At 43.2% G+C, this 27,015-nt stretch overlaps 1 protein-coding gene across 1 annotated transcript; it reads right to left on the bottom strand.

Moving 5' to 3' along the window:
• Window positions 1-13,954: 13,954 nt before the first annotated feature.
• LOC115098777 (olfactory receptor 1361-like) lies at window positions 13,955-14,899 on the bottom strand. The gene has a single exon (XM_029615708.1). It carries the CDS (start codon window positions 14,897-14,899, stop codon window positions 13,955-13,957), a length of 945 nt encoding a protein of 314 aa, XP_029471568.1.
• Window positions 14,900-27,015: the final 12,116 nt, after the last annotated feature.

Genomic DNA, 27,015 nt, shown 5'->3' on the forward strand with positions numbered 1-27,015 from the left:
ATGTTATAATTTCTCCTAAAATGTTATAATGTAACTTTCTACTTTCCTATTCTTATTCCAAATCTTCATTAAGCTGTTTCACTGTAAACCGATGTGATATGCAAACAAATTTCATTATATAAAAGAAGTAAATACATAATAATAAATAAATAAACAAATAAACTATTTAGATACAAACTAAGTACATGTAGATTTTACACTTCTAAATACAGTTTGAAAGTTGCCTCATAATACATTTATGATTCAAAAACTATTCCTTAACATTCTCTCAATCTGAATGTGGAATTAAGGGTCACCAAACAAATTCTAGGTTATACCTTCTTATTGAACTAACTTAATTGAGCTATGAAAAGCTTTCAAGAATTATCTATTCTTCTTCAGGTCATTGGACAAACAATGCAGTTTCCCTGGGTTTAACTAGTATAGAGCCATCTCGTTCTCAGGCTGTCTGCATATGTCATTTCAGTGGTAATGAAAGCTAATCACAGAATTAAGTTTGTCCAATGCAAAAATATCACCTGGAACCAGTCTGGTGATCCTTAATAGAGATGTGCATCATTTTTTGTGTTCGTGTCATTCTTCGTTTTTCGGCCGCCATGGAAATTGTCGTTTTTTTTCGGTTCGGGTCTTTTTTTTTGCGAAAAATCGATTTTTAGTTAGTGCGCGCTAACTCCCCATTAGTACGCACTAACTCCCCGTTAGTGCGCGCTAACTCCCGTTAGCGCGCACTAACAAAACCGTTAGATTTTGTTATTTTTTGTTACTTTTTGTTAGTTTTTGTTAGTGCGCACTAACGGGAGTTAGTGCGCACTAACGGGGAGTTAGCGCGCACTAACTCCCGTTAGTGCGCACTAATCGGAAAAACAAATGTTTGCGAAAAAATGGGAAAATCCTGATTTTTTTCGGGCTCTCTGAAACATGCCGAATTGGACAATTTTGTTGCAATTTTCCAATTCGGCAAAAACTAATGCACATCTCTAATCCTTAATTCCACAAACCCAACTGGATTAACAAAGGAGCCACAATTCCCACTCAGTACAAAATATAACATTATTGGGTGGTGAGTTAACTGCAAGTAATACTAAGGTCCAGTTACCATCAATAATTCCTGATATAGGTAGTGAAGGGGAAGAGAATAATGAAGAACTGTAAAATGTAACGTTATTAGATGTATGGAAGTTATCAGCAAAAATAGATAAGAAATGTCTAGATCTATATCTAGTATACATGCTTTTTCTGTAGAAACTAGAGCAAAACTTGAGGAATTAGATAGTAGATAGTAGAACCATTAAAGTAGAACAAGCAGTAGCAAATTGGAGCCCATTAGTAAAAACTCTTCAGGCTATCAATATATCATCCATCAAAGATAATTTGATACTGCATAATAAGTTAAATTTAATCGAGAATGAGATGAGATCTTTTAATCTTAGGTTATTGAATTTTCCAGTCTCAAGACTGATGTCAGCTGATGAATTATATAAGAAATATGCAACTTTGTTACATTTCTTTTCCTTAAAAAGGGAGAAAGACTTGTTCTTTACAAAATATTTTCAAAATAAGGATCAAATTTTCTGTGGGCAAAAGATACAAGTCTTTCCTGATGTTTCCCATGCCATGTAGGCACGAAGGAAACAATTTTTGTCCTTGAAGCAACTAACCCTGGATATAGGACCAAGTTACTTCTTAAACTTCCCTTGTAAATGCCAAATATTGTTTCAAAATAATAAATTTGTTTTCTTAGACCCTGTACACTTGGAACATTTTCTTAGGGATAAATCTCAGAGTAGTTAATTGTTTGGGGATGGGTTGAAAAAGAGAGAAAAGACGCATTGTTAGACAAGAATTTCTCTTCTCCTCCTAGACGTGGACTATAATAAATTATGTATAGGGTAAGAATCTTGAAAGGTTGTAATTGCTTGAAATTCCTGTTTTATATCATTTCTTTTGTAAATGTTATAATTCAATAAACATTCCATAAATTAAAAAAAAGTTTGTCCAGTGCAAAGCTATCACCTAGAACCTATCTGGTGATCCTTAATTTCACAAACCCAAATGGATTAACAATTACAAAGGGTCCACAATTCCCACTCAGTACAAAATCTATTTCTCCAAAATCTTCCAGTCAGATTGGCATTTTATCACATTGCATCATCTGTTTGAGAAGAAAAGACATTTTCAAAATACAATAACATCCCAGCAACTCCACAAAGTATAACACATTTACTTTTTAAAATGCCATGCTGCCAGGGCAGCTCAGTCCTACCTTTCAGCATCCCCTGCTATTCCAGTGTTTGGGATGCCACACACAGCTCTGTTAATGCATCTTAATCCTATCCTGCAGCATCCCCTGCTCTTCCAGCACTAAAACACCGCACTTAGCTCAGTCTCTGTGTTTACCTCTCTCTTCAGTTAGAAAAATTTAGCAGAATGGATCTTTGCCAAGGGTTTTATTTTATAATTCCTCAGTGATCCGAATCTTCTCTCTGTGAATCCTAGAGAATTTGCCACACATATTCCCGCTGATGTACATGTTATCCAAAACATGTTACTGAAGCATAATTTCAAAGAATGTTATTATTTCCTTGGCTCCGAGTACTATAGGTGTTGTTGATAGGACTTCTTGTATTTATTTAATCTCCCATGAACAATAAAAGTCATTTTGAGGAGTCCCTAAAGTTTTCACACACAGAATGGATTCCCTATAGCATCCTGCAACTTAATTTGAGTTTTCATCACAGAATTTTCACTTGCTGTAGGCAGCACACTTAGTATTATGACAAACACAGCATTGTACAGATATGCATAAGAGAAAGTACTTTCTCTATGGAACTTATAATCTTTACAAAGAGAAAATGCTAAACTGGTAACAGGATCATAAAATAATCTTTGGTTCATAAAATTGCCTGGCTTTAATGTCTTCTTTAACCATGAGACCTTTAATCCTCAAAAATATGAAGAAGACAGGATTTGATTATGGAGCTGGAGGAAGTAATGCTAGATAGGATTTTGAATGCAATAATGTTATTGCACATATATGTTTTTATTTATTTATTTTTATTTATTTATTTTAGGTGTTTTATATACCATCATTCCATAATAAGATCACAACAGTTTACAAAATAATATCCCCAAACTGAGTCACTTCAGAGCTCCCGATGATCCCTAGGTCCTGGCGTTTCCCGGCCATTCGCCACATTGTGCCAGGAAGTGCCCCTTGGTACTGCAGTATAGGCATAGGCCCTGGTTATGACGACATCTTCTTTCCTCTGGAGAGATCGGTCCTCATCTCAACCCCCTGGGTTGTGGTAGTAGCCGCCGAGGGGGGTCCTGTATGAGGAAAGGTAGAACCCAGGTTATTAGGCTTACGACCGGACCTCCCTTCGTGGAACAGGCATTGAATTCAGCGGTCAACCCATCCCGCCAGGTCAATTAAACTATCCAGGTCATCTGGAAGATCTTTTCCAGCTAGCTCATCCTGGAGTTGGGGGGAAAAACCTTCCAGGAATATCCTGTGAAGGCTGTCGTCTCTCCAGTCTAGTTCGGTTGCCAATGTTTGGAAGTCGACCGCCTACTCTGCAAGGGGTCGAGTACCCTGGCACAGCTGGAGCAACTCGGAGGCAGCTGTGGGCCGGCGAGTCAGCTCGTCGAAGACTTGACGGAAGGCGGAGGCAAAACTCTCCAGGTTTCCAAGGATGGGGTCCCCATGTTCCCACAGTGAGGAGGCCCATACCAGAGGCTTTCCATTTAATAAGGACAGGATATAGTTGGTTTTTATCCGGTCAGTCGGAAACTGGGAAGGCAATAAAGAGAACCATATCTGGCACTGATTAAGGAATCCACGGCACAGTTTCGCATCTCCGGAATATCTCAAAGGTGACGGCAGCTAAACGGGTGCAGCCAGTTCGGGGCTAACTGAGGCAAGCGGTGCGGGCATTGCGGGTACTGGTGTCTCATCGATCCAGTTGGCTAGTCTCTCTACAGTAGCCATCAAGGCATTGAGGCAGATTTGTTGCTGTTGAAGTCGCTGGGCAATTCCTGGTATAGCCTTCAGGCCTGCCACGTCCACCAGGTCCATGACCTTGCAATCTGTTGAATTCGTGGACCCTTGAGCCAGCTAGGACGGATGGTAATGCACCGTGGGAAGCCCACAGTGGACGTCGAAGCCGGGAGGCAGTACAGAAGAGGGATCCTGCAGAGTCTTCACCACCGGAAGCCCGAGATCCCCACAGGAGGAGCCTATGAGGACTAGAGATGTGCTTCGTTTTTTTCTACTGGGTCGTTTTTCGGTTCGGATACTTTGTGGTACAATTCGGGTTTTCTCGTTTCGTTTTTCGAAAAACGAAACGAGGAAACCCGAAACCGAACCAAAAAACGAATCGGGAAACGAAGCTAAAAAAAAAAACCCACCCCCAAGCATTTAAAAGCATTTTCAAGCATTTTCGTACACATATACAACCCCCCTCCTGACCCCCCCAAGGCTTGCCAATAATCCCTGGGGGTCCAGCGGGGGTCCGGGAGTGATTTCGTTGTCGGCTGCCAGTAATCAAAATGGCGCCGATGGCCTTTGCCCATACTATGTCACAGAGGCTTTCGGCGCCATTGGTCAGCTCCAGTCACATGACAGGAGCACAAGATGGCGCCGATGGCCATGTGACAGGGGCTGACCAATGGCGCCGGTAGCCCCTGTGACATGGTAGTTCAGGCTATTCGGCACCATTTTGAGCAAGCCTGGCAATAGCGCACAACATGGGCACGAAGGATTAAATGAGACCCGGGACCCCGCTGGACCACCAGGGATGTTCATAAGACTTGGGGAGGGATCGGGATCAGGGGGGGGGTGTTGTATTATAGTTAATTTAAATGTTTGGGGTGGTTTGGGGTGGTTTTTAATTTAAAAAAAAAAAATTTGTGCCCCTCTCCCCAGGCAAACCTGAAAAATGAAATTTCCCCGAAATTCGGGGAAAATTCTTTTCTGGTTTCGGGGCCTCCGAAACCACAACGAATTAGGAAATTTCGTGTAATTTCCTAATTCGGGCGAAAAACGAACCACATCTCTAATGAGGACTCGGGTCTCTTGGATTTAGGCACGGTCCCTTGCGACCAGGGATCCGGAGACAGGCTGAAGAGGAATCTGGGGCCAGGAGGTCTACAGGAGCTTCACCCTTGCATACTCATTATATTTTCATGCTATCACGTGAAGCGATAAACGTCACGTGTCTTAATCGTGTTAGACCCCATTTATTGCACCATAAGGCCCTAATGCATCTTGATGAATGTAAGCCAAATGTGGACAGGTAAATATGATCAACTTTGAAATGTCAAAAAGCAGAATATAAGTCTAAATAAATAAATAATAAAATAAATCTCATCTTTCCTTTAGGGTATACGTGTTTAGATCTTTAAGTATATTTCCATATGCTTCAGAATGAAGGCCACTGACAATTTTAATAGCCAACCTCTGGACTGACTCCAACTATTTTGTATCCTTTTGAAGGTGCAGCCTCCAGAATTGTACACTGTATTCCAAAAGAAGTCTCACCAGGAACCTATAAAGGGTCAATAGCATCTCCTTTTTTCTGCTGACCATTCCTCTCCGTATGCAGTAAACATCCTTCTGGCTTTTGCTGTCCCTTTATCAATCTGTTTGGCCACCTTAGGATCATGGCGAAGGTGAAGGGAGAGAAGCTCAAATAGAAAGTGTAAAAATACTTTTTTCACTCAGATGGTAGAAAAGACCTGGAACTGACTTCCAATTGAGGTTAATGGAGCCAAAAATGTGCAGAATTATGAAAAAGACAAAAATTAGGGATATGCTATGAAAAATTGTTTGTTTCCATTCATTCATTTGCTCTATATGCTCCCAAAATGTGTTTAGTTTATTTCAAACAAAACAAATAGTTGATTAATTCCATTTGTTCATTTATTTCCAAGACACCAAGACTGTGTCAAAGTGGCATGAAAAGTAACATGAATAACCGAAGACACCATGAGAGTGCAAAGTACCCCAAATAGAGGCAGTCACATCCCAAGGTACCATGAGAGAAGGAAAGCACCAACAAGAGTGGCAAGAATACTCCAAGGCTTCAAAAGTGAAACAAAAACAGTGGTGTGAAGATGCTAATGCATTAAAATGGTGCAAAGCAGCTCCAAGAGTGTCATGAACAACATAAGGCATCATAAAGAAGGAAATAAAGCAATGAAGGTGCCAGGAAAAACCCAAAATCAATACAAAGAGGGATACAAAGATCTCAAAGCCACATGAGAGATGCAATGTAGCCACTCACAGTGGCAAGATCACTCCAAGGATCCAAATGGGCACCAACAAAATTGATACAAAGCCATAGGCAGGGAAAATCTAGAAGAAATCTCAGAAGGAGTCCTATAATGATCTTGATATGCCAATAGGACCTCAGACATGCCTGTATAGGGAGTGAAAAACTAATCAAACCATCTAGAAGTTGGAAGATGGTGAACTTTTTCCATGGGCACAGGCAGAAGCCAAAGGAAACCTCAGGAAGAGGCCTGATACAGTTTCCCTAAGGCCTCATTTGAGGGCTTAGGTTTGGAGTTGGTCTTCCCCTTTGCTGTAGTATATAATGCATGGAAGACTAAACAGCTGATGTGAGCAATAGTCAGTGTAGCTCCCCCACCAATAGCTGGAGGTGGGCTGCAATAGAAGACTCCACCAGCTCATGTCTAATAGGACCAGATGTGGTTTGCAGATTCTTTAGATCAGTGGTTCCCAATATGCATGAGAGAATATGCATGAGAGAAAATTTGTATGTTGTGGAGGCAATGCGTACAAATTTTCTCTCATGCATATTCATTGTGGATATCCTGAAAATCCGACTGGCTGGAGGGTCCCCAGGATAGGGTTGGGAACCACTGCTTTAGATACTGATTCAGAACAACTAATATTCCTGTTCCCAAGCAGAATGACACAGGATGTAACATAACACACTGTAATCTTCTACACCACTTTACTCCAAGTAAATGGAAAAATCCCAAGTGGAGTAAAGAAAGAGCACTGATGTACACTTTATGTTATCATATAAAAATAAATCTTTATTATCATGTAATTCAAAAAAGGTTAAAATGAATGAGCACCTATACAATTAAATTCCTAATATGGCACAAATACATGCATCCATGTGTAATCATATAGAACATACGTAAATGCTGATTGCTACCTATACAAATCTATTTAATGAATTACATCATAATGTTGTAATGTGAATCAAAGAAGTATCTGTTGTAAAAGAACAATGGTTCTACACCTGTGCTATGTCTTACACAGTAAAGTCAATCCTAGGAATGATAAGCTCACAAATACATTAAATGTGTTCAAAAACATATTCAGAATTGAAAATCACAATACATTATTTCATCACAAAGTAGCTGCAGATTAAGAAATCACGTAAAATTTTAATGTCATGTGGCTGTGAAAATCCCACAATATATAATGTGCTCAGGGGCAATTTTCTAGATGACCATGTATTGTAGAACAAATAACAAATTGACCAGTTATTTCTTTAAACATTAGAAGTTTATGGTGTTAATAATCCATCCAAAGAAAATGTGTAACCCCCACAACATCAATAATGCTAACTACTAATATGCATAAAAGATATTACCACATCTTATATGTTCTGGCTATGAAACGAGATACATTGATGAAAACTGAAACAGTATAAAATATATCCTGGGTAGGATGTCAAATCCTCGAGAAAGACCTTGTTTTGCCGATGTTGGCTTCTTCAGGGTGAACTCCTAACATAAAGAACACCAAAAAATCTACCTGTCAGAGAGTCAGAAAATATGTGATTGAAATTGTATTAATGAATGTACACGAATGATGAAATTCAAAGAAAATATCAACAAAATAACTTGAAGCATTACTATAATTATCTTCAGAAAAGAAATAACAAAATGCCCCCTTTGGGTCCTCCACAATAAACAGAAGGAGCTGAGTCAAAGATGAATGCAAACGTTGATTTAAAATACCAGGAAGTAAAGGCTAAAAATTAAAAAAATATATTAAATCAAATGTTCTTCCCATATTAATTTGAACAACCTGAAAAACTTCAAAAATTAAAAGTTAACATCAAAATACTGACATTAAGAAATAACATCAAAGAATACGATATCAAAAAATATTAGAGATGTGAATCGGAACCGGAATCGGTTCGGTTCCGGTTCCGATTCAAATCTTATAATTTTTATCGTCCGGCCCGATTGGTTTTTTGTTTATCCGCTGCGCCCGATCCGATAAACAAAAAACCCACCCTGACCCTTTAAAACTGACCCCTTAGCCTTCCCCACCCTCCCGACCCCCCCAAAAACGTTTTAAAATTGCCTGGTGGTCCAGTGGGGGCGTGGGGAGCGATCTCCCGCTCTCGGGCCGTCAGCTGCGCTAATAAAAATGGAGCCGATGGCCCTTTGCCCTTACCATGTGACAGGGTATCCATGCCACTGGCCGGCCCCTGTCACATGGTAGGAGCACTGGATGGCTGGCGCCATCTTTAAAAATCTTGGGTACCTTAGTAGGGGTGGCAGTGGAGCGGGGGGCATCTCATCCTTTCCCATCCCTCACCTCAGGCAGCAGATTACCATGAGCTGTTCCTAACTGCCAGCATCAGTTCCCAACAAAGCTAATTTCTGCTCCTGCTCTGGGCTCCTAACACTCTGAACTACCTCCCACAGATTGACATCAGCATCATAAAAGGCTGGCTCAATGTCATATGTGTTAGTATGTCAAAGGAGACATTTAGGAGGACAATTTTAAGACGTATGCATGCGCGTCGATGTTATAAAATACAATGGCCACGTGCACATGCACGCTGGATTTTAACATCCATGCATGCATATGTTGGCGATACGCTACTTGCACGTACGGGGGAGGGGGGTGGAGTGTTCAAATTACATTTGGCGATTCGATCGGGTCTTTGCCTAGTTCTCTCCCAGTCTGCTCCAATTAAGGGAGGGAACTGGGAGGGAATTTTCCTACCCCTACCCCTATCCTCCCTCTTCCCCTCTCCTCCCCGACCTTTAAACTAACCCTAACCTTCCCCATTTATTTTACTTTTATACTTACTGTTCCTCAGAAGAAAAATTAAACTCCGTGAGCCAGAAGGCTGCCGGCACACGCTAATGGGCAATGGCACTGTCCCCAGCCCCCCCCCCCCAACCTAGACCATGCCCCCAGCCTGCCCCTTTTTCAGGGCCCAGCACTTCTTCGCATAATGGGTGTTACGCGCTGAACTGGGCCCTTTCTAAAATATGCGCGCCGGCCTTTTAAAATCAGGTCATTAGGGCCTGGCCTTTATTAATGATGTCAGGCTGGGGAGGCAACTCAGAGAGTGGATCACATGACAGCAGCAAATTTCTAATGCACCACCAGCTTCTGCAGTCAACTTACACCACTGAGGACAGGAGAAGGAAATCACATTCATAGACTGCATTGTTAAAACTGTGAGAGTTATTTTCCATTAAATTATTCATAAGAACATAAGAACATAAGAAATTGCCTTGCTGGGTCAAGCCCAACATCCTGTTTCCAACAGAGGCCAAAACCAGGCCACAAGAACCTGGCAATTACCCAAACACTATGAAAATCCCATGCTACTGATGCAATTTATAGCAGTGGCTATTCCCTAAGTAAACTTGATTAATAGCCATTAATGGACTTCTCCTCCAGGAACTTATCCAAACTTTCTTTGAACCCAGCTACACTAACTGCACTAACCACATACTCTGGCAACAAATTCCAGAGCTTTATTGTGTGTTGAGTGAAAAATAATTTTTCTCCGATTAATCTTAAATGTGCTACTTGCTAACATCATGGAATGCCTCCTAGTCCTTCTACTACTCGAAAGTGTAAATAACCGAGTCACATCTACTCGTTCAAGACCTCTCATGATCTTAAAGACCTCTATCATATCCCCCCTCTGATAGAAAGCAGAAGAAAATGCCACAGCCATTTTGTATCTGTGGCAATAATTATTTAATGCATAATTTTGCTTTGATTATTGCTGTAAACGAAAGATGGGGTAGGGTTGCCGCAATAGTGGGGCCCCTCCCCTGAAAAACTGTGCAGATATATGGCACATTCTTTTCTCTTGTGGCCAAACATCACAGGGCAAAAGGACATGTCTAGTGGCCCTTTAATGCAATGGCGGTCCCAACCTCAAAGGACTGCCACTGCCTTAAAGGGCCACTGGTCTCGGTGCTGGTTTCAAAATGGAGCCGATAGCCTTTGACCTACTATGTCAGAGGGGCTACCAGTGCCATTGGTGGGGGGGTTTGTTTAAATTGGTTTTTTTAGGCGGCCGAATAATTCGGCGAAGATTTGTGTATTCGTGGGGAATCGCGATATGTTTTGCTTCCCCACAAATACAACAAATATGGCCACATCCGTTGCGGATTGCCAATACGTAGGGACCAAATGCACACCCCAGGGCATAACCCAGCCCAAAGGGCATCACTAAATATTTGTAATATCCAACATGTTTATTGAAAGCCATTTTCCATTCGTCACCAGGTTTAATCTGGATCAGGTTGTAGGTTCCTCAAAGGACTAATTTGGTAAAGATTCTAGCACCTTAAATCCTGTCTAAAAGTTCAGAGATTAATGGCAGAGGGTACCAGTCCTTTTTGGTGATGGCGTTTAAGCCATGGTAGTCAATACGTGGCCTGAGCGAGCTGTCTTTTTTGGCTACAAAAAAGAAGCTAGTTCTTGCTGGGGATGAGAATGGTCAGATGAAGCCCCGCTCCAGATTCTCTCAAATGTAGTCCGACATTATTCTGGTCTCGAGGAGAGACAAGGGATATACTCTGCCCTGTGGTGGCTTGGTGTCAGGGAGAAGCTCAATCCAACATTCATATAACTGATGGGGCGGTAGAGTCTTGGCCTTCTTCTGAGAGAACACATCTCAAAGACACTATACTGAGGAAGAGGGCCTGAAAGTGTAGAGATGAGAGATAAGTGGAGCTGGAGTTCCACGTGATCCATGCTTGAGTCATGGCATTGCTGAACTCCAGCAGGTGAACTGCAGAGTGGCCCAGTCAAGTTGCAGAGAATCTTTCTGGAGCCAGGGTAGCCCCAGTACAATTGGGTGAATGATTCTAATGATGATATGGAAGGTTATTTGTTCTTGATGGAGAAACCATGTGCATAAGGTCAGAGGTGCTTTTCCCAGAGTGAATTGGCAAGGCAAGGGATCCCCAGAAATGGAGGAAATAATCATTGGTGATTTCCTCTGGACAGTGGTCATCTGTAGTTGATTTATGAGTTCTTTCATTAAGACATTTCTCACAGAATTGGAGGCAACAGGGCTTCAGTGGAGATATTTAAGTGGCCAAAGGTGATGATTACTGGAAATATTATTTGGGGAGCAGGCATATTGAAGCTGGGATCATCTCCCCACCAGATCCTAGGCTCTGGAGTTTCCAGGTCTCAGCAGACATTTGATGAGTAGATGGCCCTTGCCTGCATAGTACAGGCACAAGCCTAGTTGCTGGCAGCAGCTTCTCTATTTAGATGCAAGATGGCTGTGGCCTAGCTGCATGGGTTTGGCAGGGAGCTCGGTTGAGTATGGAGCGGGAGTCAGTGGAGATAGTGGCCACTGGAACTGAGGAGCCAGCACTATGTGCCTGTGAGGGGGACGAGCCTCTCTGGCTCACTGCTGATGGCGATGGTCTATTTTACCCATCAGGTCAATGAGCACCTCCAGGATCACCAGAAGACCTCAGGCTGCCAGTTTGTCTTTGATCCTGGGAGACACACTCTCCAGGAAAATACTGCGGAGGCAATCCTCCATCCAGTTGAGTTTGTTGGTCAGGGTCTGAAATTCAATGGTGTATTCCACTAGAGACTGGATACCCTTGTGCATGTGTAGAAGTTCCGAGCTCATGGTAACCAACCGGCTGGGCTCTTTGAAGACTCTTTTGAATGCAGTGGTAAACTTCTGCAGGTCTCTTAGGAGAGGACATGAGTAATCCCAGAGGAGAAAGGCCCAAGCCAGGGCTTTATCATCCAGGAGGGAGAGTATGTAAGTGGTCTTCACTATATCATCTTGAAATAATGTCACATGGAGCATGAAGTGCTTATAGCACTGGTTTAAGATCCACCAACATTGCTTGGAATCCCTGGTATGAGTGGAGCCGGCAGCTGTAGAATAGGTCAACTCAAGTGCTGTAGATAATGAAGGTACAGATGGTGGAGGTGCACCATGGAGGCTGCCAGAAGTTCAAGAAATTGTTGTTGCTCTCAGAGCTTGTGTGTGAGTCCTGGAATGGCTTGGAGAGACATGGCGTCTGCTGAGTCCATGCACTCAGCAATATTTTGTGGGTGTGAACCCTTGGACAAGGGTGCCCTGCAGGTCCCCACTGTTGGCTGGTGGAAGTGGATATGGCGGAGGCCCAACTGGAGCTTCACCTATACCAGCCCTCCTTCCCCTTAGGTTGAGCCCTCTGATGTCAGGGCCAGAAGGTCTTAACATAGAGGCCTCCACTGATGAACTGTATATCCATAGACATGGTCAGGTAAACAGGTCAGGATCTGGGGTAGGCAGAGTTCAGATATAGTCGGAGAGCAAGCAGTTGTCAGTGGCAGGAGGAGTTTAAGTGTAGTCAAAAATCAGGCAGTGGTCAGTGGCAAGTGGAAGTCAAGCAGAGTCCAAGGCAGGCTGATGTCCAGAGATCCATCCAAGAGAAAGTGAGATGGAAAGGCAGGCAGGGAGATGAGGAACAGCACAGGCAGGCAGGTAAGGAGACAGAAGACACAGAAGAACTGAAGAGTGATCACAAGAAAAAACCACATGAAGAACAGAAGATGAGTACCACTGGAACAGGAACGCAGGAGACCAGGACCTGAAGAGAAGAATATCAGGAACACAGGCAAGGATACTGCAACTCACTCTACTAGACAGAAGTGGACCTATTGCAGAGGCAAGGAGGAACTGCCAAGGTAGCCTTTTATAGGCTATTGATAGTGAGATCATCATCGGGAGCCGCTGGCCTTTTCCAACCGCAGGCCCTTCAAATGTATCAGCATTGGGTGAGTGTGCACCTTAGGAGGACGAGAAGAGTGTGGCGGTGTCAGAAACAGACTGAGCATGGTGGCCTGCTGTGCATTCATTTGGGAACCTTTCCTGGCATCGGAGTTTGTTCCCTCGACTCGGGGCTGGAGGTAAGTGTGGCTGGCCACTAGGCAGGCCTGTGGACAGCCAAACGCAACAAAAACCTACCCGGCTTTTATTGTATATTAATATAATTTGTTTGTTTGTTGCTGTACACCATTCTGGTCAGTTTGGTACTGGGTGAATGGTATATGAAAATTAGAAATAATAATGATTTTAATGTTGTATTATAATCTGCCTAGAAAAACAGGCTTGACTCATGTGGAATATAAATATTTCAAATAAATAAACATAAATCTTGGTATCCTTTCATAAACAAGATTCACAGCAGTACTGATTGAGAGAGACTCTCAAAATTTCAATAACATAACCTGGATTTAGCTTGGTTTTGTGTGTGATACTCTTTCTGAATTAATACTACTACAATTAATGAAGATTCCAATAGTCAAGCAACTGGACTCAAAAAATTAAAAACTAGAGTCTCAAATTACATTTCAATAATTGTTACTAACCATAAACAATGTATCCTATAGCAAAAAATATTTTTTTAAGAAAAATAGTAAAAATTTGAAGGGCATGTGCCTTTTTTCACTGCTATTGCTTCACTTTTTAACATTGTTCTTAAAATAGTGGATACCTAACTAGATGAAACAGATGGAATGGAACTTAAGACTCTTCCAATAATCTGCTAGAATGAGATGCAAGTTAGAGCCATGAAAGAAGTTAAGTCTCCTCTATCATTCTACAATTTTGAAAAAGGAATCAGCGAAGATCTTTTATATTGTAAATCTGGTTATTCCTTCCTTGGTCAATGTTTATCTACTGGAAGAAAATACATTTCTCTGTAAGGCTCTTCTAAGTGCAGTCTTCACATCCCTGTTCCTCAGGCTGTAGATAAAAGGGTTGAGCATGGGAGACAACACAGTGTACACCACACCAGTGATCATATCCTTTTCCAAAGAATAACTAGAAGGAGGCCGAAAATACATGAAAATAATTGTTCCATAGAAGAGGACCACCACAGTGAGGTGAGAGGAGCAGGTTGAGAAAGTCTTACGCCTTCCACCAGTGCTTTGGATTTTCAGGATGGTAGTAATGATACGGATATATGAGAACAGGATAATCAGGAAGGGCAGTACTGCAATCACTGTGCCTCCTGTGAAGATCACCAGCTCATTGATGGAGGTGTCTGTACAGGAGAGTTGAAGCAGTGGTGTAAGGTCACAGAAGAAGTGTTTAATCATGTTGGAATTGCAGAAAGAAAGTCGATATATCAACAGTGTATGTAACAAGGCATTCAGAAAGCTGATGATAAAAGACCCAGCTGACATGCTTAGACACACATCCTTGTTCATTATTGTGATATAATTCATTGGATTACAGATGGCAACATAACGGTCATAGGCCATGATGGACAGGAGAAGACATTCTGTGGTAGTAAAAACAAGGAAGAAATAGAGCTGGATGATACATTGAGAGAAAGAGATGGTCTTCTTGTCAGAGATGAGACTATTTAACAATTTGGGGACAGTGACAGAGCTGAAACACATGTCCACAAAGGATAAGTTACAGAGTAAGAAATACATAGGGGTATGGAGCTGAGAGCTGCCAGCAATAACCGAGATCATGGTTCCATTCCCCAGCAGGTTCATCAGGTACATGGCCAGGAATATGACAAAGAGGGGACCTCTTAGCTCCACACGTTCTGTTAAGCCCAAGAGAAGAAATTCCATCACTGCTGTCTGGTTCCTCTGTTCCATTTCTATCCCCTTGCCAAAGAAATCAAAGAAAAAATTAAACTAAGCAAAATGTGTCAGAAGCGCAGAAACATTAAGAATCTTTTTGTCAAGATTACACGTGACCAATAAATGATCTTGGGGTCCTGTTGCCTATCTGGCTGTCTCTGATGACTGTTACCATATATCTTGGTGCATGCCATTGTATTGGTTATTACAGTTTGTATATAATCATATAATCTCTATAATCTCATTTACTTATTTACATATTTTTGTATGTAAATAAAACCATTTAAAAATTTACTGTCATCTTTTCATTACATTTCATTTCTCTTTCTCTCTCTGTAACTTTTCACACTGCAGGATATAATCTCGCTGTGTTACTGACTACACACTTAAAATACTTTTATTGCCATGATAATCTTTTTAAGGATATGAGATGCCGCTGTATTGACCTTTTCTGCTGTTCTGCCCTGTGTTATTGTCACCTCCTCTACTGCCCAGAAAAGTTTTAAATGGTTTTATTTGCACACAAAAATATCTAAAAAAAGGAAATAAGATTTTAGAGGTATACAATTATATACAAATGGTACTAGCCAGTACAGTGGGTGTGTACTAGGGGTGTGCATTCGTTTTGAACTTAAATGTAAAACGCTACTTTTTTTTTTTTTTAACTTAAAAAAGTGATGAGGCAAAAACGATCGGATTTCCAACTTATTCAACATAGCTATGTTGAATACGTTGGAAATCGCGATTGTTGATCCAAAATAAAAATTTAAACCCCTCACCTTCCTTAATCCCCCCCAAAGACTTACCACAACTCCCTGGTGGTCCAGCGAGGAGTCAGGACGCCATTTCTGAACTCCTTTGCGAGGAGCACGTGACGTCGGCACCACGTCGGAGTGACGCGGCGTCACGTGATTCCCCGCGGGTTCACTCCGGGACCCTCATTGGGCCCAAAAGGAACTTTTGGCCAGCTTGGGGGTGTCAGGAGGCCCCCCCAAGCTGGCCAAAAGTTCCTTTTGGGTCGAACGAGGGTCCCGGAGTGAACCCGCAGGGAATCACGTGACGCCGCGTCACTCCGACGTGGCGCCGACGTCACGTGATTCCCCGCAGGTTTGCTCCGGGACCCTCGTTGGGCCCAAAAGGAACTTTTGGCCAGCTTGGGGGTGTCAGGAGGCCCCCCCAAGCTGGCCAAAAGTTCCTTTTGGGTCGAACGAGGGTCCCGGAGCGAACCCGCGGGGAATCACGTGACGCCGCGTCACTCCGACGTGACGCCGACGTCACGTGCTCCTTGCAAAGGAGTTCAGAAATGGCGTCCTGACCCCGCTGGACCACCAGGGAGTTTTGGTAAGTCTTGGGGGGGGGGGAATTAAGGAGGGTGAGGGGTTTAAATTTGTATTTGCACATATGGACATAGACTCAACTTATGGAATTCTCCATATGTCCATATTGACCGCAAATGACCCCCCCCCCCTTTCGACTTATGGACTTATGAACATAAACTTTTGGTCTGCACATCCCTAGTGTGTACCGAGATATACGGTGACAATTATCAGAGAGAGCCAAATAGGCAATAGAGCTCCAATATTATTTATTTATTATTTGTATGGGGTATGCAGAGGATACATTTTGTGGATTAAAGATTACATGTGATACAATTTTATGAATTAGCAACTGAGTTTCAGACCAACACCTGCAGAACAAATTTAGGGAAAAAATATGAAAATGTCTGGAAAACAGGGAATGAAAAAAAATGCCTTTTTTTCCCATGCTCATAAAAGGTTTCAAATCATGAGAATAAAAACTAGGCAGACCCTCAGGCTGCTCATTAATTAACCGAGCAGCCTGGGAGTAGATTTTTCATGTTTGCTGAAGAGAAGGAGAGGAGTGGTAGGAAAAGGGTTGAAAGGTCAGGTAAAAGTCATGGAAAAGGAGACACCTAATGTTGGGTTGCATAAGGGAATTTATATGCATAACTACTCAAAGTAGACAAAGCTCAATTGAGAAGACTGGGTGGGCCCTTTTGGAATTTATGAAGTCAATTTTCAAAGCTTATTCCCTTTGAAAATTGCCCCAACTCACTGTGATTGAAAGTAGGAGAGTAAGGTTAATAGACAATTACACAGGATCAGCATGAGTACTTCTACCTGCATCCAAAAAGGGGAGGAGTCAGAGTGGAGGGAATTTGGGAGAAGGAATGTGAGATAAATTATATTTCTCGTGTTATTTTATCACTTCATTTGTTATCTTGACACTTCTCACTTTATTTTATCATGTCACATGTTATTTTCTTTTGGTTTATAAGGCAGCTTCCTACAGTTACTCCTTTCAGGGTGTGTCAAGCATTGGTGGAGAGAGCAGAATGGTTGGATTTGTTGGAGAGTTAGTTGAGAGGAATTTTATACATCGATTAATTGTGTGCTGTGTCTTTGTCATTTGCTTATTTCCTCAGTTTCCCTTCTACTTTTTCTGTTGTCTTTTCCTATGTGTAATGGAAGTGTGAGTTTGTTGTTTGCCTTGTTTGTCTGTCTGTCAGTTTAAGTTTAGAGACTAAAAGAGAAGTGTGTATGTGTGCACGCGTGGGAGTGTGAGGATGGAGTGTGAGAGAAATGAGTGTCGGCATGACATGCATGTTCATGAGATGAGTGCTCCTAGAGAAGAGAGAAGGGAGAAGGATCAGGAGAGAAGGGAGGGCCGGGTGTAATGGAGATAGGTGGAGGGCATAAGAACATAAGAACATAAGAAAATGCCATACTGGGTCAGACCAAGGGTCCATCAAGCCCAGCATCCTGCTTCCAACAGTGGCCAATCCAGGCCACAAGAACCTGGATTGGTAGAAGAGAAAGAGGAGGAAGAGAGGTGAGATGAAGGAGTAAAGATAGAGAAGATGGGCGAGATAGGACGTGGAGGGATGGAGAGGTAGGGGGAGAGGCACAGACAGGAGGCAGAGGGAGGAGAAAGGCAGGTTAGGGCCAGAAAGAGAGAGAGGGTTGGGTAGTGACCAGAACAGGAACAGTTGGGGGGGGGGGGGGGGGAAGGACTGGAAGCTGGTAGTGGGTACAAGTGAGGAAGTGACTGACACCACACCTCTGGAAGTGGCAACCCAAACAACAAGAGCCAAGGAGAGGGAAGGCAGCCTCTTTAAGCCCAGAAGTTCAACACTGAGTAAAATAACCTACTAATCCAGGGTGTCCACACCAATTACACCACGTTTGGGAGCCAGGCAGTCAAGACCTCAAAGACAACTAAGGGTGTCATATGGAAGAAAACTGCTGATACTAGTATCTACAGCTGAAGTGGCATCAGGAGGTCCAGAGAATCGGTGTTTCATTGGTTCAGAAGCTTAAAGGCCTGTCTGAAGGCAAAGGTGGAAAGCAGGAGGGGGGTATTCAAGAAAGACAGGAGGAGGAGCGCCATGACTCATCATCCTGACAGCTATGGAACAGTGGCTGATTGAATGTCTGGGTCCTGATGCCTTTGAGGGCATGAAGAGAGCCTGGACACTGCATGAGAGCATACAGGTAAACTTGACAAATAAATACACAAATGTTAGGGATATCAGACAAGAGTTTTTACATAGGATGATCACATTGGAGCTCTACATGTGAACATTTTATAAAAACTAGGAACTTTTACCTGCTATTACGAGACTCTTGTATGTCCTTTTATTATTTTTCTTAGGTCCTAGCACTCAGATACAAGGTCCCAACACCCGGCAGGAGCAGGTTCAAGAACCAGAGGGTGCTGAGGACAAGCCTTATGCTCTTATGTTCTTATCTTTTTATCTTTGGGTTCATAGCCTTAGTGGGGGATGATGCAGGATCCCATCATCCCGATACCCCAATTATGTGCCCTTCCCCCAAAAAACTCTCATTTGTGGCACAGACATAATAAAATCATCACAACCCTAAATAAAATAGTAATTAACCTTTTTACTAGTATTATGTAAGTAGGCAATAAATCTAACCAGAACATTAAATGGGAAAAGTAAAGTAGTGAAGTTAGATTATAAACCTGTAGTTTTCTTATTTTAAATCAATCGTATTTCCCGTGGTTTGGGACTTTGAAATTTGGGCCCATCCAGTCTGCCCAGCAAGCTTTCACACTTTTTTTTCTCATATTTATCTGTTTCTCTTGGCCCTTATTGGTAACTTTTTGGTTCTAGTTACCTTCCACCCCCACCATTTATGTAGAAAGCAGTGCTGGAGCTGCATCAAAGTGAAGTATCAAGCTTAATAGGTTAGGGGTAGTAACCGCCGCAATAAGCAAGCTACACCCAAGCTTATTTGTTTACCCAGCCTGTGCAATTCAGTTCTTGTTGGTTGTTGTCTGGATATAAATCCTCTTTTCTTCATTCCCCTGCTGTTGAAGCAGTGAGCTGTGCTGGAAATGAATTCCAAGTGAAGAATCAGGCTTAATTCATTCGGGGTAGTAACCACCATAACAAGCAAGCTAAACCCACTCTTATTTGTTTACGCAGACTATGCAATTCAGTCCTTGTTGGTTGTTGTCTGAATGTAAATCCTCTTATTTTCATCCCCCCTGCCATTGAAGCAGAGAGCTACGCTGGATATGCATTGAAAGTGAAGTATCAGGCTTATTTGGTTTGGGGTAGTAACTGCCGCAACAAGCAAGCTACTCTCCCGCTTTTTTGTGAATTCAAATCCTTTTTTTCCACATTTCCTCTTGCCATTGAAGCATAGAGCAAAGTTGGAGTCACATTAACCATGTGTATGTTTATTGAATAAGGGTATTAACACCAGGTAGTATCTGACATTCCTGCAAGCCACCCCCTTGCCTCTTCTCTTCATTCACATCCTCTAGACTTTATAGATCCACAGTGTTTATTAGGGATGTGAATCGTTTTAGGACGATTAAAATTATCGTCCGATAATTTTAATATCGTCTTAAACCGTTAAGGAACACAATACAATAGAGATTCTAACGATTTATCGTTATAAATCGTTAGAATCGTGAGCCGGCACATTAAAAACCCCTAAAACCCACCCCCGACCCTTTAAATTAAATCCCCCACCCTCCCGAACCCCCCCCAAATGAGTTAAATAACCTGCGAGTCCAGCGGCGGTCCGGAACGGCAGCGGTCCGTAACGGGCTCCTGCTCCTGAATCTTGTGTGTTCAGCCGGCGCCATTTTCCAAAATGGCGCCGAAAAATGGCGGCGGCCATAGACGACCACGATTGGTCGGCAGGAGGTCCTTCCGGACCCCCGCTGGACTTTTGGCAAGTCTTGTGGGGGTCAGGAGGCCCCCCACAAGCTGGCCAAAAGTTCCTGGAGGTCCAGCGGGGGTCAGGCAGCGATTTCCCGCCGCGAATCGTTTTCGTACGGAAAATGGCGCCGGCAGGAGATCGACTGCAGGAGGTCGTTCAGCGAGGCGCCGGAACCCTCGCTGAACGACCTCCTGCAGTCGATCTCCTGCCGGCGCCATTTTCCGTACGAAAACGATTCGCGGCGGGAAATCGCTGCCTGACCCCCGCTGGACCTCCAGGAACTTTTGGCCAGCTTGTGGGGGGCCTCCTGACCCCCACAAGACTTGCCAAAAGTCCAGCGGGGGTCCGGAAGGACCTCCTGCCGACCAATCGTGGTCGTCTATGGCCGCCGCCATTTTTCGGCGCCATTTTGGAAAATGGCGCCGGCTGAACACACAAGATTCAGGAGCAGGAGCCCGTTCCGGACCGCTGCCGTTCCGGACCGCCGCTGGACTCGCAGGTTATTTAACTCATTTGGGGAGGGTTCGGGAGGGTGGGGGATTTAATTTAAAGGGTCGGGGGTGGGTTTTAGGGGGTTTTAATGTGCCGGTTTTGCGATTTTACGTTTTTTTCGATTTTTCACGATTTTTCACGATATTTTACCCCCCCAAACGGCAACAATACGATTCCCTCCCCCTCCCAGCCGAAATCGATCGTTAAGACGATCGAGGACACGATTCACATCCCTAGTGTTTATCCCACGCCTCTTTGAAGGGCGTTCCAGGCATCCACCACCCTCTCCATGAAGAAATACTTCCTGACATTGGTTCTGAGTCTTCCTCCCTGGAGTTTTAAATCGTGACCCCTGGTTCTGCTGATTTTTTCCAACGGAAAAGGTATGTCATTGACTTTGGATCATTAAAACGTTTCAAGTATCTGAAAGTCTGTATCATATCATCCCTGCTCCTCGTTTCCTCCAGGGTATACTATAGCAGCAAAAGTTAAAGTCTGGATCCTTGCAGAACCCACTAAAGCTTGCACCATATTGCTAGGCCAAAAAGCAGATGAATGTATTGAACTGTTAAAACTATTTCTGCAATTATTCTTTAACACACTCTCTTTCATTCAGTTTTAAAATTAGAAGAATTGACCACTGGCTTTATGCCAACCATTGCAAAAAGACTTTTAAATGTTCAATCTTCTTCTGAATCTACATCAATAACCATTGAACATAAATGAGTCACGACTAAGCCCATGTAGGGCCATTCAGGTTCCTGAGATGGATAGGCATTGAATTCCCTTGTCTGATGAACTCTTCAACAGTTTAGCTCAATACTACTGGAAGGGGTCATTCAAGGTCCCATGATAGATAGGTGCCTGCACTCTGATAAAGTCTGTCTTTTGGAATAAGATACAGCTAAATACTACTTCTCTTCATTTTGACTCACATTATCACAGCAATGCCTGTTCCTGGAAAAAATATCCATCTGACAACTACATTCCAGAAGATAAGAACATAAGAAATTGCCTTGTTGGGTCAGACCAAGGGTCCATCAAGCCCAGCATCCTGATTCCAACAGAGGCCAAACCAGGCCACAAGAACCTGGCATTACTCAAACACCAAGAAGATCCCATGCTACTGATACAAATAATAGCAGTGGCTATTCCCTAAGTAAACTTGATTAATAGCAGTTAATAGACTTCTCCTCCAAGAACTTATCCAAACCTTTTTTGAACCCAGCTACACTAACTGCACTAACCATATCCTCTGGCAACAAATTCCAGAGATTAATTGTGCATTGAGTGAAAAATAATTTTATCTGATTAGTCTTAAATGTGCTACTTGCTAACTTCATGGGATGCCCACTAGACTTTCTGTAATCCGAAAGTGTAAATAACCGATTCACATCTACTCGTTCAAATCCTCTCTTGATCTTAAAGACCTCTATCAAATCCCCCCTCAGCCATCTCCTCTCCAAGCTGAACAGCCCTAACCGCTTCATACTTTCCTCATAGGGGAGCTGTTCCATCTCCTTTATCATTTTGATTGCCCTTATCTGTACCTTCTTCATCGCAACTATATAAAGGATCCCAAAGGGAGGAACACAAGGAAGAATATCTGGTGGAACTGAGGGATACAAAGAAAGTAATCAAGACAGCAAAAAGTAAAGCGGAAGAAAGGATTGCCAAAGAGGTAAAGCGAGGTGACAAAACATTTTTCAGATACATCAGAGAAAGGAGAAAAGTTCAAAGTGGTATAGTGAAACTGAAAGGTGAAAAGGATCAATATGTGGAGAAAGATGAAGAAATGGCAGAAATATTAAATGAATACTTCATTTCGGTGTTCACTAAAAAGGACCCTAGAGAAGGACCATCGCTAGGTAACAAGAAACTGGAGGGGAGTGGAGTAGATGTAACTCCATTTACAGAAGATAATGTATGGGAAGAGCTAGGAAAACTGAAAGTGGACAAAGCCATGGGGCCTGATGAGGTTCATCCCAGGATACTGAGGGAGCTGAGAGATGTGCTGGCGGGTCCACAGTGTGAACTGTTCAATAGATCCCTAGAAACGGGAGTGGTGCCAAGTGATTGGAGAAGAGGGTGGTGGTCCCGCTTCACAAGAGTGGGAACAGAGAAGAGGCTGGTAACTACAGACCAGTTAGCCTCACCTCAGTGGTGGGAAAAGTAATGGAGTTGCTGTTGAAAGAAAGAATCGTGAACTATCTACAGTCAGAAGAATTGCTGGACCAGAGGCAGAATGGATTCACCAGGGGAAGGTGCTTTCAGACAAATCTAATTGACTTTTTTGATTGGGTGACTAAGGAATTAGATGAAGGAAGAGTGCTCATTGTCATCTACTTGGATTTCAACAAAGCTCTTGATACGGTTCTACACAGGAGGCTTGTGAATAAAATGAGAAGCTTAGGAGTGAGTGCCAAGGTGGTGGCCTGGATTGCAAACTGGTTGACTGACAGAAGTCAATGTGTGATGGTAAATGGAACTTACTCTGAAGAGAGAGTGGTAGAGATGTGAATCGGAACCGGAATCAGTTCGGTTCCGGTTCCAATTCAAATCGTGCATTTTTTTTCGACCGGCCCGATCGGGTTTTTTTTTATCGGCTGCACCTGATCCAATAAACAAAAAACCCACCCGACCCTTTAAAACCGCTCCCTTAGCCTCCACCACCCTCCCGACCCCCCCCAAAATGTTTAAAAATTACCTGGTGGTCCAGCGGGGGTCCCGGGAGGGTTCTCTTGCGCTCGGGCTGTCGGTCGATAAACAAAAAACCCACCCCGACCCTTTAAAACCACTCCCTTAGCTTCCACCACCCTCCTGACCCCCCCAAAAAATGTTTTAAAATTACCTGGTGGTCCAGTGGGCCCCTGGAGCGATCTCCCGCTCTCGGGCCATCGGCTGCCACTAATTAAAATGGCGCCAATGGCTTTTGCCCTTACCATGTAACAGGGTAACCGTGCCATTGGCTGGCCCCTGTCACATGGTAGGAGCACTGGACGGCCGGTGCCATTTTTAAAGATGGCGCCGGCCAGAACGCTCCCAGGACCCCCGCTGGACAACCAGGTAATTTTAAAATGTTTTTTGGGGGGGCGGGAAGGTGGTGGAGGCTAAGGGAGCAGTTTTAAAGGGTCGGGTGGGTTTTTAGGTTGTGTCCTAACTCCCGTTAGTGTGCACTAAACCGATTAACGATTTTTTCACGATAAATCGGTGGAATTTCTATTGTATCGCACTCTTTAACGATTAATGATGATTTAAAAATTATCGGATGATATTTTAAATCATCAAAAAATGATTCACATCCCTAGAGAGCGGTGTTAAGCGGAGTGCCGTAAGGAGCGGTGTTGAGACTGGTCCTGTTCAATATCATTATGAGCGCATTGCGGACGGGATAGAAGGTAAGGTTTGTCTTTTTGCGGATGATACAAAGATCTGCAACAGAGTGGACACCCCGTAAGGAGTGCAGAGAATGAGACAGGATTTATGGAAGCTGGAATAGTGGTCGAAGATATGGCAGCTGAGATTCAATGCCAAGAAGTGCAAAGTCATGCATATGGGGTGTGGAAATCCAAAAGAACTGTATTTGATGGGGGGGTGAAGGGCTGATGTGCATGTAGCAGGAGAGAGACCTTGAGGTGATAGTGTCTAATGATCTATAGTCGGCGAAACAATGTGACAAGGCGATAGCTAAAGCCAGAAGAATGCTGGGCTGCATAGAGAGAGGAATATCTAGTAAGAGAAAGGAAGTTATGATCCCCTTGTACAGGGCACTGGTGAGGCCTCACTGTGTTCAGTTCTGGAGACCGTATCTCCTAAGGATCAGGGACAGGATGGAGGCGGTCTAGGGAAGGGCGACCAAAAAGGTGGATGGTCTTCATAAAATTACTTATGAGGAGAGATTGAAGAACCTAAATATGTATACCCTGGAGGAGAGGAGGAGCAGGGGGTGATATGATACAGACTTTTAGATACTTGAAAGGATTTATTGATCCATGGTCAACAGCAAACCTTTTCTGTTGGAAAAATATCAGTAGAACTAGGGGTCACGACTTGAAGCTCCAGGGAGGAAGACTCAGAACCAATGTCAGGAAGTATTTCTTCACGGAGAGGGTGGTGGATGCCTGGAATGCCCTTCCGGAGGAAGTAGTGAAGACTAAAACTGTGAAGGATTTCAAAGGGGCATGGGATAAGCACTGTGGATCCATAAAGGCTAGAGGATGGGAAAGAAGAGAAGAGCCATGGGGGGGGGGGGGGGATTACTGGAGTGGAGGCTACTACCTGGTGATTACTACCCTTACTCAATAAGCCTTCGCAAGGTTAATGCAACTCCAACATTGCTCTCTGCTTCAATGGCAGGGGGCAATGTGGAAAAGAGGCTTTGCATTCAGACAACAACCAACAAGGACTGAACTTCACAACTGGGGTAAACAAATAAGCGTGGGGGTAGTTTGCTTATAATGAGGGTTACTACCCTAAACCAATTAAGCCTGATACATCACTTTGAATGCATATATAGTGTTGCTCTCTGCTTCAACGACAGGGGGAAATGTGGAAAACAGGATTTACATTCAGACAACATCCAACAAGGCAATGATCTGTGCAGTCTGGGTAAACAAGCATCAGGGTAACTTGCTTGATGCAGCGGTTACTACCCTTAACCATTAAGCCTTATGCTCACCTTTATTGTAACTCCAACATTACTCTCTGAATCAATGGCAGGAGATGGCAGGAAACTTGAATCAAACAGTTACCAAAAAGGGCCCTGAAATTGGTGGTTGGTGAAACAGATACGTATAGGAAAATAAGTGTGGGAACTTGCTGGACAGACTGGATGGGCCGATTGGTCTTTTTCTGCCATCATTTCTATGTTTCTATGTTTCTATGTTTTTTGAGATGCGACGACCAGAAATGTACACAGTATTCAAGGTGCGATCTCACCATGGAGCGATATAGAGGCATTATGAAGTTTTCCATTTTATTAACCATTCCCTTCCTAATAATTCCTAACATTCTGTTTGCTTTTTTGACTGCTGATGCACACTGAGCCAATGATTTTAAAGTATTATCCACTATGATACCTAGATATTTTTCCTGGGTGGTAGCTCCTAATATGGAACCTAACATCGTGTAACTACAGCAAGGGTTATTTTTCCCTATATGCAACACCTTGCACTTGTCCTCATGTAATGTATCACAATCCGCTTGTGATTTAACTACTCTGAATAATTTTGTATCATTCGCAAATTTGATAACCTTACTCTTTGTATTCCTTTGCATATCATTTATAAATATAGTGAAAAGCACTGGTCCAAGTACAGATCCCTGAGGCACTCCACTGTTTACCCTTTTCCACTGAGAAAATTGACCATTTAATCCTACTTTCTTTTTCCTGTCTTTTAACCAGTTTGTAATCCACAAAAGGACATTGCCTCCTATCCCATGACTTTTTAGTTTTCTTAGAAGCCTCTCATGAGTCCTTTGTCAAATGCCTTCTGAAAATCCAAATACACTACATCTACCGGTTCACCTTTATCCACATGTTTAATAACCCGTTGAAAAAAAATGAAGCAGATTTGTTAGGCGAGACTTCCCTTGGGTAAATCCATGTTGACTGTGTTCCATTAAACCATGTCTTTCTATATGCTCTACAGTTTTGATCTTTAGAATAGTTTCCACTATTTTTCCCTGCACTGAAGTCAGGCTCACTGGTCTATAATTACCCGTATTGCCCCTAGGGCCCTTTTTAAATATTGGGGTTATATTGGCCTTAATTTTATCAATTGCTGAATGTGCATTCATCTTCTGATCGCAATCAATTCATCTTTCACAGCAATATCAGCACATTTTATCTCAGGCATGGACTCTGACAGAATACCGAACTGTCTCACATTCTTGACTCAGCTGAATGGGTTTCCAGTATAATCCATGTAAAACATCATAACCTCATTAGAATGACTATCCAGAATGTCTTTACACTGTTGAAGCTTATCCTAATGAAGGTTCATCTTTGCCCAGACTAGAAGGAAAAATGCAACCTACAATAGGGTAGATTTTAAAAAATTGCTCGATCGCGTACTTTTGTTTGCGCACCAGGCGCAAACAAAAGTACGCTGGATTTTATAAGATACGCGCGTAGCCGCACGTATCTTATAAAATCTGGGGTCGGCGCGCGCAAGAGGGTGCATATTTGTGCAACCTGGGCGCGCCGAGCCCAGCGCGCGCTGCCTGTTCCCTCCGAGGCCGCTTCGATTTCGGAGCGGCCTCGGAGGGAACTTTCCTTCGCCCTCCCCCCACCTTCCCCTCCCTTCCCCTCCCTAACCCACCCCCCCGGCCCTATCTAACCCCCCCCCCTTACCTTTATCGCACGATTTACGCCTGCGAAAAGCAGACGTAAATCTGCGCGCGTCGGCCGGCTGC

Source organism: Rhinatrema bivittatum, chromosome 1 (assembly GCF_901001135.1).
Source record: "Rhinatrema bivittatum chromosome 1, aRhiBiv1.1, whole genome shotgun sequence".
Taxonomy (NCBI): domain Eukaryota; kingdom Metazoa; phylum Chordata; class Amphibia; order Gymnophiona; family Rhinatrematidae; genus Rhinatrema; species Rhinatrema bivittatum.